Source organism: Megalops cyprinoides, chromosome 3 (assembly GCF_013368585.1).
Source record: "Megalops cyprinoides isolate fMegCyp1 chromosome 3, fMegCyp1.pri, whole genome shotgun sequence".
NCBI classification, from domain to species: Eukaryota; Metazoa; Chordata; class Actinopteri; order Elopiformes; family Megalopidae; genus Megalops; species Megalops cyprinoides.
The window spans coordinates 41,253,701-41,268,625 of NC_050585.1; the positions used below are offsets into that span (position 1 = coordinate 41,253,701).

The 14,925-nt window shown below is 46.9% G+C and overlaps 1 protein-coding gene across 3 annotated transcripts in view; it reads left to right on the plus strand.

Annotated features, from left to right (window-relative positions):
* The window catches only part of LOC118775144 (teneurin-2-like), a 220,770-nt gene that overhangs the window by 165,704 nt on the left and 40,141 nt on the right, over window positions 1-14,925 (plus strand). For all 3 annotated transcript variants that reach the window (XM_036524890.1, XM_036524891.1, XM_036524892.1), the window contains one exon: window positions 11,325-11,447. In XM_036524890.1, the coding sequence (XP_036380783.1) occupies window positions 11,325-11,447 (123 nt within the window). The remainder of the gene's footprint in view (window positions 1-11,324; window positions 11,448-14,925) is intronic.

The window sequence follows — 14,925 nt, forward strand, 5'->3', positions numbered from 1 at the left end:
ACATTCAGGCATATAAGTATGTCCTCATGAATACACACACACACACACACGCACTCGCATATAAATATTACACACCCACACCCACACGCACGCGCACGCACACACACGCACGCACACACACACACACACACACACACACACAGGTATGCTCACCCCCTCCTCTCTACAGATCTGGTCACCGGTGTCACCTCTGTGTGGGCAAACGGGGGGACGGTCATACATCACTGAGGACAGGCCATGTGGTGAGTGTCAGAGTGAGACAGGAGAGGAATCCAGCTCAGCTCTGGGGCCACGTGGCTCTGTCACCATGTTCGCTCCATCTCACTGTATTTTTATCCCTCCCATCAGTCTCCGCTGCCCACAAATGACTCATTTTCTCGGCCCCGGCGCATGCTGACCTTCACTCCTGCATGGCGGCCCTTCTTTAAATAACAGGGGACATTTAAATGTCATTGGATGCTAAATAATTGCTCTGAGATGGAGATCTTGATCCAGTTGATTTTATCAACAGCATAGCCAGTGGGGTAATTTTGTGCCGGTGTCTGGGTCATGATTTGTTGCCCTGGTCTCCCCCTCCACGGTGCAGCGATGTTACCATGGAGTATTACCAAAAGCCTGGGCCTTTCAGTTTGTATGACAACCAGGCTCTTACAAATGACGTAACCCTGATAGATGTGATCTCTGCAATATGAATAGCTCTGTGTACAGAACAGCCATTTAAACATGACTGGCAGTAAGGGGAATGGGAAGTAACATGGAACAGTACAAATAAATATAGGCTTGTGTGTTTCCCACTGGCAATTGGGAAAGTTTGCCAGTAACAATTAATTTATGACAGTCATGCCTGTCATAATGTTGTCAGTGATCACTGGAGTGATAATCACAGCATGACTGGAGTGAACATCGCGGTTGAACAGGAGTGATCATTACAGAAGAAATTAAAGGTTAATCACAGTAGAACTGGATTAATAGTCACTAGAACAGGAGTGATTATCACAGTTGAACTGGAGTGATAGTCACAGTTGAACTGGAGTGATAGTCACAGTAGAACTAGAGGGATCGTCACAGTTTCATCTGATCAGCTGCCTCATCTCTCTCCTCTGACAGTAACTGATGCCGTATTCCATCGTGAGCAGACAGAGACTGACAACTCACTCAAACACAGAAAATCTGTCCCATTTCAAGGAAAAATCAACTGCTTTTCAGCTCATTCATTTTTTAGTCCTGTTTTTTTTTCAGAGCCACAGAGAAATTCATTGTGGTAGAAGTGGTTGTTTTTAGTCTGATCTTCTCTATTAATTAATTCCCATATGGAGGGTTGGGTAACCGCAGAGCGGCCAGCTGACGCCGGCGAAAGGACCAGCTGACGCTGAAGCCCCGCCAGCCGCCTGTACCCGGCATGCAGACACGGAGGGCTGCGCTCAGCGCCGCCCCTGTGGCCAACAGCAATAGTGTTGGAGAGGCAGCTCGGGCAAGGTGCAGCCGGGCAACAGAGCGGAGAGCTTTCAGGAAAAGCTGGGCTGTGTCAGACGACAGCAGCAGGCGCAGACAGCTGAATATTTAATGCTGTAACACAAACCGCCGTGGCAGGGAAAAGAAGCTGACCCAGAGAACAGGCATTTGCTTCTGTATCTCATATAAGAAAGTGTCTGAATTCAAGGGAAGGATCATTTAGGGAGGCAAGATCAGAGGAAAGGAAAGCGTTGTTTGGAGGTGTCTGGATAGCAGATCTCATAGGTCTCAGCAACCACAGCAAAGTAGGCTGAGTCTGTCTCAATCATGATTTTACCCCCCACCACCGTCTCCCAACCTCAGAGCAGAGAGTTATTGTTTTTAAATTGAGAGGATGTTCAGAACAGTGATGGAGATGGATCTCTGATAAATCCGCCTCATCCACCACAAGCAGGTGGCATATGAAGTTTTTATTACTGAGGTTAAGTGGTGTGTGAAGTTAAATTATTACTATTGTTATTATTATTATTATTGTTAGTTTTAGTAGTAGGAGAATTAGTAGTATTGGTATTATTAGTATTATTAGTATTCATGAAACTATTAGTATTTAGAAAAGAATCTCAATCCAGTAATTGCACTTGCAGAAGACACCGGAAAGAGTCTAAACTCAAGAAAAGGATCTGTGAAATCTGAGAGAATTCAGACTAACTCCTCCTGAGAACAAAGCACTTTGAAAACAGTTGCTATAAAAAATGACTTTCTCGCCCTCAAAAAGTTTATTTTCTGTCAGCCCAAGACTGAGAGAGTAAGGGAAAAAGAAAAAGGGGTTGTGAATTAGGCTGAGGCTGTATTTGCATTTGTATTCTGCCATCTGTGTCTCTCAACTTCTGAACCTCTGAGCAGCAGAGAGAGCAGGAGTCAGCAACACACCAGCTTTGAACCCCCTGTAATTTCACCCAGAGATTACAGTGAACTCCTGTTAGGTTGCGTCAGGCAGACAGGCCCTTCCCTATGGGAGAGAGGGGACGCTAATGTGTACCACTAAACATTAGCAGTTCATCTGAACTGGGGCCGTCCCAGGGGACCAAGGCCAGGGTCTCATCGCGGGGAAGGCATCTAAACCCATCCCACCGACCCCTGACCCCCCAGTCATATGGTGCAAAGGCTCCATTTCTGCTTTGTAGTTTGACTTCAAAGACCTGCGACTGAAGCAGCCATGTGCTGGAGCATTCCCAGCAGAGTTAGCCTATCTTTACCACTCTGTCTGTATACCCTGCAGTCAGGCAGACCGGGAAGAAGGATCTGATGTCTATCGAGGATGTTGAGAATCTATCTATCTCTATATATATAGAAATATGTATATACATATCTCATATCATAAGATATTTACATCTGTCTGCACAGCCTGTCCCAGCTCCATTTTTTAAAATAAATATTAAACATTTGACACTTCAAATTAAAAGCCCTAGCAACCCAAGGGTATTTCATTTGTATAGCAATTTGTACTGGTGTGACAAGCTTACTTAGTCTACCAGTGGTTCAGCTGTCTTTTCCCATAAAGCACTGCACTCCAAACTCCAAACAGCATGACTCTGCTGATCATGATTCCATTCAGAATGTATCCCTCATAGTGGAAAATGTATAGCTTCCCAAAAAGAAACAGTGGGTATCTGATGGAAGTCTGTTGAGAGGGTATGTACAGTATCTGTGTTTGGGTGTGTGTATATACATACATTTGGGTACTTAGTCAAAATAAAAATATTTGACAGAAACCTGTTTATTGAAATAAATTGTTAAGAATATAAGTAAAATTTACCACAAGAAATTTACCATACTTCTTCATCAAGACATGACATTGTCTTGAAAAGGTTATTAAAAATGAGAGATCCTCTCTTTTCTGAGCCTAGGTGCTGTGTTCTGGTACTCAGAAAATACAGTGCGGGCATTGTGTGATTCAATACATTCCCGGAAAGTGTCCTTTTAGGATTACACTCACACAGACGTATCTGTCTACCAAAGGGAAAAAGCTAGCCTGAATTTGATAAGAGATGGAATCGGAAACGCGGGGCCCGCTGTCTGATTGTGGCTGTTTACCGAGGAACCGGTCCCGCTTCCAGCTCCGGCTCGCCACAGTGAGGGCAGCGATTGAGAAAAGCTGCTTTAGAGAACGCGCGATCGGGAGGCTGCAGAATGCAGCACTCGCACCGCAAGTCCTGAAACCAATTACAGCCGCAGACCGGAGAAGTCTCCGATTACAATTAGCTCCCTAATTGAGGTCAGACTGGTTAATTTTGTGGTGAATTAAAACAGTCAATGTGTGTTTATTCGGGAGGGCCGAGGGGAATGGGGAAAATAAGTTATGGGGAAAATTACCTTTCCAATTATACACCACCCTCTTCCTGGTCCAATTCAGCCTGTTTAATTGTTTTATGCTTGTAATGAAGGGGTTTATAGGTGGTATCCTGGTTTCATTACTGGTCTGATTTGGAAAACTTCATATTTGTGTAGCAGTATTGTTCACACCTCTCCCCCCCACACACACCCCCCACTCCTGCCTTGTTGTGCACTACTAACTTGTTGTGTACCTAACATGTGGCTAATTAGTAATTATAGAATGTGCATACTGTGCATACGTTGCTGTGTGTGTGTGTGTATGTGTATGTGTATGTGTGAGTGAGTGTGTGAATGAGTGAGTGAGTGTGTGTGTGTATACATTCCTGTGTGTGTGTGTGTGTGTGTGTTTGTGTGTGTTTGTATTCCTGCGTGTGTGCATGTGTGTGCCCTCACCACTGTCAGCCTGTGAGTCAGCAGTCTCGATGCTGTGGCACGTTGCTCCTCTCTCCCCCGTCCCATGGGGCGCTGCTAAAGAGCCGTGTCGGACAGCTCTGTCCAGCAGCAGGTGCCAGCCACCAGGGAGCGTTCTGCAGGAGCGTCACGTGTGAGGGGCACAGGGGCTGCATGAGCTGCAGGTCCTCCTCTTTCCCGCTCCTCTCAGAGACGGGCCGCTGCGTGTCACTGCATGACTGTCTGCACCGTACCTGCCTCTGCCCACACGCACCACCCAGCATCTGAATCTGCCTGCAGTTCAGCAGTGAGCGTGCCTGACATCTGAAAGCTAGGAATCGGAAAGCTCTGGGAAGAAGGGGCAGGATCTGCTTTGACTTAAACAGTCCCTATCTCCTTCCTTTTACTGAGCTCCCTCCCTTTGTCTCCCTGCCTCTGTCCTCCTACTCTCGCCTTAGCAAAAACCCCACCCCTTCCCTCCCTCTTTTGTCTTTAACATGCCCCATCCCCAAATCCTCTCCTAACTCTTGCCCTAGCCACACCTTGTCTCAAACTGTCTCCTCCTGCCTTTGTCTTGATCACGCCCTCTCTTGGCCCCTCTCCTCCCACTCTGACCTTAGCCACGCCCTGCCCCAAGCTGTCCTCACCCACACTTGCCTTACTCACACCCTATCTCTGCCTCTCTCCTCCCATTCCTGCCATAGCTATACCCTGTCCCCGCACCTCCCCTCCCCTCATCCCATTCTCCCCTCCTTTGCGCACCGCCAGCTTCAGGCCTCGCATAATGGATTTCGAGAGCCATCACATTGTCAGCCCTCGCCGGCAGCCGGCCCGAACAGCAGCTAAAAATGCCTGCGCATGCAGGAGCTCCTGATCTGACCCCCAAGAGCTCATCCGCAGCCAATCACAGCGGCCCTGACCCCCTCTCTGAAGCAGGGACGCCCCTGTCACGTGTGCGGGGACATCCCTGTGCACACCATCACCATCAAACTGGCCACCTCTCTCTGTGTGGATCACAGGAGCTCGGTCAAAACCCCCTCCACGTCTCGCTGGAGGCAGGGGTAGAGCACGTCTCTCAGATGCGGCGTAGGTAATATCATACATCATTTTGAGGAGGTGAATTATACATAAAGATTACATAAAGTGTTATGCACCAACTCATGAATTTCTTATCTAACACATTGTCTGTTAATAATTAATGTTTATTGCAGGGGCTGAAAATGAGTTAGTTGAAGAATCCCACGGATGTGATTAACCATCCGGAGTGCTCCGGACTGACGCAGTAGGGTTAACTCCCACGCTGCTGGTGCCCAGTGTGGGTCAAGGCCTTTTTCAGATCCCCCAAGGCCGGTGAGAGCCCCCTCACAGAAACCCACTCTGACTGCAGAGCCATGGCCAAGCTAACGCTAAACACGCAAAGGACTCCAAACACAAGGGAAGGGCTTTAGTTCAGCTAAACGATCAATCATCCAGATGATATTTACTGTAAAGCTCTTCATACTAGAATTCCTCACAGACCAGCTCCGTCAATCACTACAAATTGATTGTTGGAAAAGGAGTGCGTTTTTCATTAAGTTATCGACAGAAGCTACAATTGTCAAAGATAGTACTACTCAGTTTTTACCACATTATGCTTCTCATAATTCAACAGCCTTAATTCCTCATGTATTCATTAATTCACGTCTTGTTTGTGTCTGTCTGTTTGTTTAGTTACTCTAGTTTATTTCGTTTCGTTTCGTCAGTGTTTGTCTGCGTTGTGTTAATGAGCTTGTTTCATTAATTACATCGTTGCCTCGTCTGTGGGCTGTTTTGCATTGACAAACAAGGCTGTAACAGCCTTAAAAGACCTCATTTTATTAATTTTTATATTTGTTGAGGGATGTTAACTATTCTCACCAAATGGCCTCTGTGGGGATACGATTTTCCTTATATAAACGGTGCCCTGTCTGAGGATAGGCAATTCCTTAAATACGTGAACCATCTACCCAGTTGGATGTTTACTTAAGCCAAGCCCCTGTCGAAGGAAACGACAGCAGGGCCTGAATCAACCCCACAACCTGTATGTCCCACAGCCGGTCCTTCTCCCAGCTCCCCACACTGGCTGCCGCGGTAACCGACGCCGGGATGATACCAGACAGATGGAGAGATATGACAGGAATGAATAAGAAAGCAGTAATTAAAACAGCAAGGAAAGAAAATGAAATGAAAATAGGATAAATGGAACAAAACAACAGCTTAGCGGCGCAGACAAATATCAGATAAACAGACTGGCTGATGCAAACTGCATGAGCAAATGGTAAAACTGTAAACAAGAACAGACCTCAGGAACAGGATTGCGAAACATGAGGTGACAGCATTATGCATTCAAATTTAAAAACGAAACTGGATGAAACTAATGATAGGGACATACAAACAAGATCATTACAAACGAGGTAAACTGCACAAGAATCATAAGAACATCATGCATTCTTTTATTAAGATGGCTTGAAAAAGCCAAGTTACTGTTCTTTTTATTGTCTCTTCTTCTTTTCGGCTCCACTTAAAATTATCATCGAGTATTGGTTTGCATTGCTTGTGCATTTTGTGTCAATATCTAACATATATTTAAGATGTTTACAATTTTAAATAGGAAATTTTCTCATTGACTAATAACATTCAGAATCTGAACATCACATGCTGCTGATGTCACAATGGGCCAGCGACAGCAGCCATACATACATACCAAGCAAAGCTTGTAACTACTAGCTGCCACCGAAGTAGCAGCAGTAGTAGTAGTTAGAGTTTGTCCTCAGATTTTCCTTTGTCTTGGTCATTACTATCATTTTATTTGTCCGTGAGGATGTACAATGACATTTAACATAGTATTTTACTAGAGACAGGCAATAGCTCATTTTTACCTGCAGTTCCTGACACGGGTTGATAAAAACGTGAAGCCAGGGAAGTCAATACAATAATCACAATCCAGTACTAATACTATAATTTGTGCTGAGCAGGAATAGCAGTGGACCTGTATATGCTGCTTATGGTAGGATCAGTAAATGCTTTGGCACTCAAAAGTGTGTCATTGTGTAGTGGGGGGATTAGGGAGGGAGAGGGATTAGTTGATAGAGAGAAAGAAAAGAGAAACGGAGAGAAAGAGATGGAGAGAGAAATAGAGAGAAAGATAATGAGAGAAACAGAGATATGGAGAGACAAATAGAGAGAAATGGAGAAATGAACAGAGCGATGAGAAAGTGAGAGATGCATTAAGAGGTGGAGAGAGGAGTAGAGGGAGATGGAGAGAGACGGAAAGGCCAGTGCTGGGCTGGAGAGAGCAGGAGAAGATGGCGAATGGGAGGATGAGTATGACTGATGCTGGCAGCAGGAATGACTCAATGCATCTTAAACCACCTTACAAGTCTGAACGCAGAACTGACCAAAACTGCCACAGCATCAGACGTACCATACGGAAATGCTCAGCTTCTGTTCTAAAGTACAGCCCTGAGCTGGGCTCAACAGAATTGCAGCATCGTCTGATTCGCTCATTCAGGTACCCCCTGTGGGCCCAGACCACTGTCGTCCTTTGATTGGTCAGGAGCCCAAAGGGAGGTGGAGGACTCACAACGAGTACCCAGGCCCCGCCCCCTGGCACCAGCACCAAGCTGTTGCCCATGTGCACGACAGCGAATATGACCACTGTGGACAGGAAGCTCACACAGAGGAGAGGAGGACGTGGTCGCCAGGTGTCACACAGGGCCTTCTTCACACTTTTTTTTCATCAACTGATAGATAAAAGCCAGAACGGGTAGTGGCAGGGGAGTCACCAGCTCTTTCATCCACTGCGGAAAGATCGACCGCGATCACCAGGCCGCAGCTCAAGCGTCTGAGATTGGATTTTGTGTTTGTGTTTGGGTGGTTTTTTTTTTTTAGCAAACTGACTGACTGTCTCTCCAAGGTCTCTCTCTGTGCACTCTGTTCAAACTGCAGATGAGTGGAGTAGGAAACCTGGGGATGTCTGTACATCACAGAAAAGCCAGCTCTGAAAAGCAGAGCGCTGGAGGTAGTTTTGGAGCAGGGCCCTGCTGAAGGTCGATTTTCTTTGAAATATAGAGCCGATGCAGAGTGCGGTGTCCACCGAGTCTCTCCCCTGAGTAGAGATGCAGATTCATTGCTCTGCTCCCATCTGTCATCCTCGGTAAACAGCACCATCTACTGGCTGATTTCAGCAGAGACGTGATGCCGTTTGCCCGGTGCTCCATAAATTCTCATCAGTCACGTCACGCAGAGCTTTTCAGAGCGTGGGCTGGATATCGAATCCCAGTGATTGATTAATAATTCTTTGATCTGGAGAGGAAAAATTGTCAGCTGGGCTGTCACATCCTTAAGGCTTTGACGTGTTTCTGTGTTGTCCTCTGACAGTATCTCTGAGGGGGGGGGGGGGGAGAAAGAGAAGCAGGAGAGGCTGATGGGAAGGGGAGAGGGAGGAAGAGAGGAGGAAGGGAGGGATGCAGAGAGAAGAGAAGGGACAGCATGGCTCAGGTGGCCAAAAAGCCATCTGTGTTGTTTTCTGCACCTCGGTGATGATGAAGGAGCTGACAGGGGTGTCACTCGTGGGTGCTGCATGTCAGCGCTTGCCTTTGACCAGAGGAGCTCACACAGAGATGCGAGGGGAGACCTGTTGGCTCGTCCCCACTCTGCAGATGAGATGGAATATGAGAGAGACGACATCGATTTTGCAGGGTGTATGATAAAGGTGTGATAGCCAAGGTGCGCGTGGGGCCTTTCATTATCACTGGTACTGCAGGCGTCAGGGGTCTACAGAGGGTGAGTGTGTGTGCTTGTGTGTATGTGGGTGTATGTGTGTGTGTGTGGGTGGGGGTGGGTGTTGAGCTGGGGTGGCATACCCAGATCTCATCTGCCCTGCTTAGTTTCCATATAAGCTCTAAATTAATGCTAAATTAATCACCAACCATGAGAGGAACCAGAGGGTTGCACCAAGCAGCACCCTACAGAGCATCTGATGAGAAAGATTAAGCATCCAGGTCCTCCAGAACATTGCAGCCTCTATCTTCAGCCAGGCTCCGGTTCCACAAATAGCCTCCTCTTCCTCTCTGACCCAAAACACTGGCGAGTACGAAACAAGCGCCATACCCCTCTCCCCCCCCAACTCCCCCCAACCCCACACACACACACACACACACACACACAGTCTCAGGATTCTTTTCCCCGTATAAAAGTGATGTGCCTACTCGTCTTAATTTCAGCATTTCGGTGCTGAGGATTATACAGCACTTTTCTTTTTCCTCTCGTCTCGGCGTTTGAAGAAAAGTTACCCGGCGCCAGCTTGAAAAAAGCGCGGAGGAGAGGAAAGAGCTGAGCACAGACCGAACGAACGAAAGAAAGAAAGCGGGGAAACAAGAGAGCGACACAAAGAGAGGGGGAGGGAGGGAGAGCGCTCGTCTTTTCATGTCACTCCCTCTCTCTCTCGCTCTCTCCATTTGTCTTCCAGACTTCCAAATAAAGAGAAGCGCTCTTGTCAGGCTTTCTGCGAAGTTTTTTTTTTCCCTCTCCTTCTCTGCGAGAGAGACGAGTTCGGAGTTTTTTGTTTTTTAACCTCTTAAGTAACTGGCCAGGGCATTACTTCAACCTTCATGCCACATGCCTCAAAGCCACCACCACTGCCGCACAGAGGCAGTTTGCTGTTATCTGAGGGACCACACCTGGGGAAACAATACAAAACTGAGAGCGGTGATTACCGTTTTGTAGACGGTGAAATGGGCTGCCGTCCACTCTTCCTGGTTGATTCGTCCCGGGCGCTGATGGATCCATTTAGGGCGGCTGTGGAGGGATGAAGGGCTCATGCGGGGTCAGAGAGGCTGAGAGTCGAAAGTGGCAGCAGTAACGTTTCATCCTCCATCCCCCAGGCAACCTCCTCTGCCCTCTGTCTTACACAAGCTCCTCGGAAACCCCTTTTCCCCGACCAGCTGCTTATAGAAGCCTCTAGAGGCAAGAAGGCCTTTATGTCCGTGTGCATTTACATTTATTCATATTTCATTTAGCAGGTTCTGTTATCCAGAACCATTTACAGGTTAGAGCATATAATAAGGTCAGATGAACAATGGTACTGGTACAAAAGTCACCCGCAACGCAGCCTAGTGTCACACTAAAGCACTGTAGTGAAGGGGACCATTAAACAAGCTGGTAATAAAGAAGCATATTACCTGTGGATGTTACTGCTGTTTTGTATGTAGCAGCAGGTATAGCAATATCACAAGACCACTAGTAGTGGAATGAGAACAGTCCATGCAGCCTAGCTAGGTTCATCATTTAGCCTATGGTCTAGGCTCTCTATTCTAGCAGTGTCTCAAGGCTAGTCTTGAATACTTTCAGCATCTCTGCCTCCACTACAAGCCCCGGTTATTGATGTGATGCATTGGGAAGACATAAATTACTATTTCTTCTGAGTATGGAGTGACGGTCAGGACTGCGTGCTGGGCAACTGAGAGCAGATCATTTCTCTTCCAGAAGTGCTTTTCCTCTTGACAAGGTGCTGAAATCCTCAGGTTTTCATTCGCCTTTTCCTGGCTGTGCCTGAGGCCTGGCGTACCCCTGTCTTCACACTCTTACTTGTATTGCTGTTTCTTTGGCAGGTAACTGAAATTATTACAGAACATGTGGAGTTGTGCAATTTTTTTTTTTCAAAAGCATACTTGCATTTGCTCTGTTTGCATTCGGTGGTCTTAGAATTAGTAGCCATTGCTCTCTTAGAAATTGAATTTGCATTGTAGTTAAGGTAATGGTTATTGCACATAGGAATTTGTGTAAGATTAAGCTTTTTGGTAGGCTTGATGGTAGGTTCTCTGTTGCCTTTTAAGGTGGTTGTAGCTACTGAATGCCTTGCCCTGTCTGATTCCTTCCTGGTTCCCTGTTTCCTAGTACTCTGTAAGTTGCCCTGGAAAAGGATATATGTGTTAAAGATTATTCTTTCTCCTTTGTAGCATATGCATTCACCCTTATGACACACCTTGCTGTGGTAACAGTGGGGTGTAGCAGTGCTGTTTCACTACAGTAGGCTAATAATGCTAATCTTCCTCTCTTGTCTTCTGCAGCCATGAACCTGCTTGGACTCAACTGGCAGCTGCAGCCTGCAGGTGGTCACGTGATCAGCAATGGCCTCAGCACAGGGTTACCGGGCAACAGTGATGTGGCAACAGTGCCGTCTGGAGGCAGAGGTGAGAAGGGCAGGAGCCAGCCCCAGGGCTGCCAGCCAGCACAAAAGTTACAGAAACCTTAATGCCGACATGGACCTGCAGGGTTTGTGTCATTACACACCTTTTTCCTATGACGATGTCAGTCCATTAACCAATGGCATTTGAACATTTACAGGAAAACATAGGGCTGGCACCTCCCAGCACGTATTTACCAACAATAGCCTCAAATCATACAAAGAGAAACACACTCACACAGGCATGCACATACACACACATACATGCTCACATGCACACATACAAACACACACACATACACATTTTGCCACGGTGTGTGCGCTCAGCTCTTTTGGGCAACTCTCGCGAGTCCTAACAATCTCTGTCTGAACACAGTGCTGCATGGTTCTGCACACCACCAGCACAGCGGTAACACAATGCTGAAAGAGTTTCAGCTCTCTCCCAGTTCTCTCAGCGAAGAGAGACCCTTTAAGGGGCATTCTGAGACATGCAAGCCGTCATTTAAACTGATTGAAATTCCGTCTATCACTTGTGAGTGACCACGGGTCAGCCCTTAAATGGCCTCTGTCTTTCAGAGCGGGTGAGTCATGCAGCAAAAACGGAAGCGAGCCAAATAGCCAAACAAAATGTCAGCTCCTAACGAATAAACATTCGCACTTCCACCGCACCTCTCTAATAGCAGCTGAAGGCATCGTTTCCCTTCCTCTGTCACGCCAGTGTCAGGGACGTGGGGGACAGGACCGTTGTCAGTGTGTGTGTCTGTTAAATCCGGTGCTAGGTCTTGTGAAATCAGGTCTGAGGCGTGAGCGCAGAGCTCCTCAGCCTGGCTGAGCATTCCTTTTCGCAGCGGCACACTTAAGAGCTTCAGAGAGACAAAAAATGCAAACAACAGGCAGGATAAATGAACACTTTGTCCGGGCACAGCCAGCTTATTAAGCGAAACGCTGAGAGTGTAACACTGGGAGCGCTCCCTGGCCTTGCTGTTGAAAAGTGCCGCTGTGAATGGGAACGCCGGTGGTCGCCCTTACCTTGCTGTACTTTTTGTTTTCCCTCTCAATGCAAGCTTTATGGAGTTAGATGAGCAGTTAAGCTTTGCCTTCGATCTTCCGCTGGAGGTCTTGGCCAGTTCAGTACATCGTAGAATGCTCAACCTGTAAAAACAGAGAATCTTTCCACAGTGGTCTTTTGGATTCTGAAGTCTAGCAGGAAGTTTTGGATTCTTATTTTTGTGCTGTTGGTGAGTGCAGATCAATGCACTCACCAACGTTAGGTCAGAGTGCGTTTGGGCGCGAGGCTTGACACGGTTCCCTCACACATCATCATCACATGACAGCGAACACTCCCACAGCAACTTACCAGTTTCTGCAAAAAAAGCCCTTTTTGTGTCATGATGCCATTTCCTAAGGGAATGAGGCAACGAAATATGCCGGTGTAACCTTCAGACCAGTGGGTCTAAGCAGCACAAATTCTAAACCAATATGTGTCAAAGGGGCTCTTTACAGGGCCACTTATTTAACACTTACATTTATGAAGGAACCCTCCCCGCCCAGTATGTGGGAGCCTGAATCTGAATCTAAAACCACCCCACTGAACTGAAATTGGCCATCTGTTTTTCCATCCAGTTGTAACATTCCCAGAATTCAGAGAGGAGAGCAGCTACTGTTCCAATGGAGCTTTTGGTGCATGTAAAAACAGAGACTGAAGACAGAAGACAGAAGACAGACATACTCTAAGCACTAAAAAAAACAAATCTCTGAGAGATACAGTACTCGAAGGATATCAGTAACCTTATGAATGTTATTATCTGTATATCATTACCTGCATGCCAGTGTACTATGTTTGACTGAGCTCTGCATGCCGTCTGATTACTGCGTTTATCAGAATGCTATTTGTTGTCAGAGTGCTGTGACTGCGAGAATGCTGTATGTATTAGACTGAACAGACTGTACTGTATCTCCCAGAGAGCCATGTCTTTCTGGTGTAGTGATTGCTCAGAGCGTTGTGCTTCTGCTGGTAGTGCTGGTGCTGTGGGTGGTTATTGTTGGCAGCGCCGCTCAGAATACAGATGGAAAGTGCTGCTAAAAATGACATTGGGAACATGAGAGGAAGGAGGCACTTCCATGAGCTGTCCCGCTGGGAGATCCTGCACCTCATTCTCTCTCTCTATCTCTCTCTCTCTCTCACCCTCTCCCTGAATTCAATTCAATTCGGTTTTGTCTCTCTCCCTCTCTCTCCCTCTCCTTTTCTCCCTTTCTCTCTGTTGTTCCATATCTCTCTCGCTTTCTCTCTCTCTACATCTCTCTCTCTCCCTCTCTCTCTTGCTCTACCTCTACCTCTTTCTCTTGCTCATGCTTACCCTCTCCCTGCATTTAGTTCAATTCAGTTCTATCTCTCTCTCTCTCTCTCTTCCTCTGTCTCTCACTTAATGCTCTCTCCCTGAATTCAGTTCAGTTCAATTCTGTCTCCCTGTCTGTCTCTCTCTCTATGTCTGTGTCTCTTTCTTTTCTCCTTTCTTTTGTTCTTTTGCTATGCCTGCCTCTCCGGTAGCACTTTATATTAACGAGAGGAAGGTAGCTCGCTTCCTGCCACCCTGGCCTTTGTGATGACAGCAGTGAGAATCATTTTTATTGTGTGGCACTTTGTCGCCATTTGTCACGGATTTTGTCAGTTGTCCGGTCCCCAGCATAAACAGGCCCGATCACAGTGGAGCTGTTAGCTTGCGGCTCAATGCCACTCACACACAGAGACGTCCGTCTGTGTTCCGGTTTAAACGCAGCCAGCTGTGACACCGCTGGAGATGAAAAGGCGGACTTCCTCGCTTCCACCTTAAATGGAAATGGTTAACAAGCGAGGTGACGGCAGTCATGAAGGAGGTTTTACACCGAGGCAATGTCTGTCATTTCATTCTCAATAAATGAAGTGTGCTACAGAGCGCCGTAGTCAGCATGCCTGGTGTAGTGAACCCATCATTGCAAGTACTGTAAAACTGCGCAGAACTGCACCGTTTAACATCACTGTGCGTATGAGCCTGCCACACATCAGCATATTGCCATCTCTGAGAAAGAGCATGGTGTGTAAGCGGTAGCTGACGTTTGCAGCACAACTTTTGAGCCAGTCAGAACACAGGCAAAGCACTAGGCGTGGTGCCAAACAATTAAGCAGATCATCTCTGCTGGGATTAATAACAGATAGAAGTCTGATTGTCAGGACTCCTTCTGTGGTCTCACATTCCCAGGAGTATGTATGCCTCTTAGCACTACAGCGCCCCATCTGGTGCCACAGTGCATGGATGAATCAGTTCAGTTTGAGTCATCAACATGAAACAGTTCATTTCAGGGTTGATGACTCACATCATTTGTGCACATGCTCCTCTAAGTCTCTGTTTATATAACATGACGCGTCTTCGATGCCCTCACGGTTCTGGAGTTAATGGGATTTTTGTATTGTGACTAACATCTGACGGTGTCTGTCTGATGCACCCACA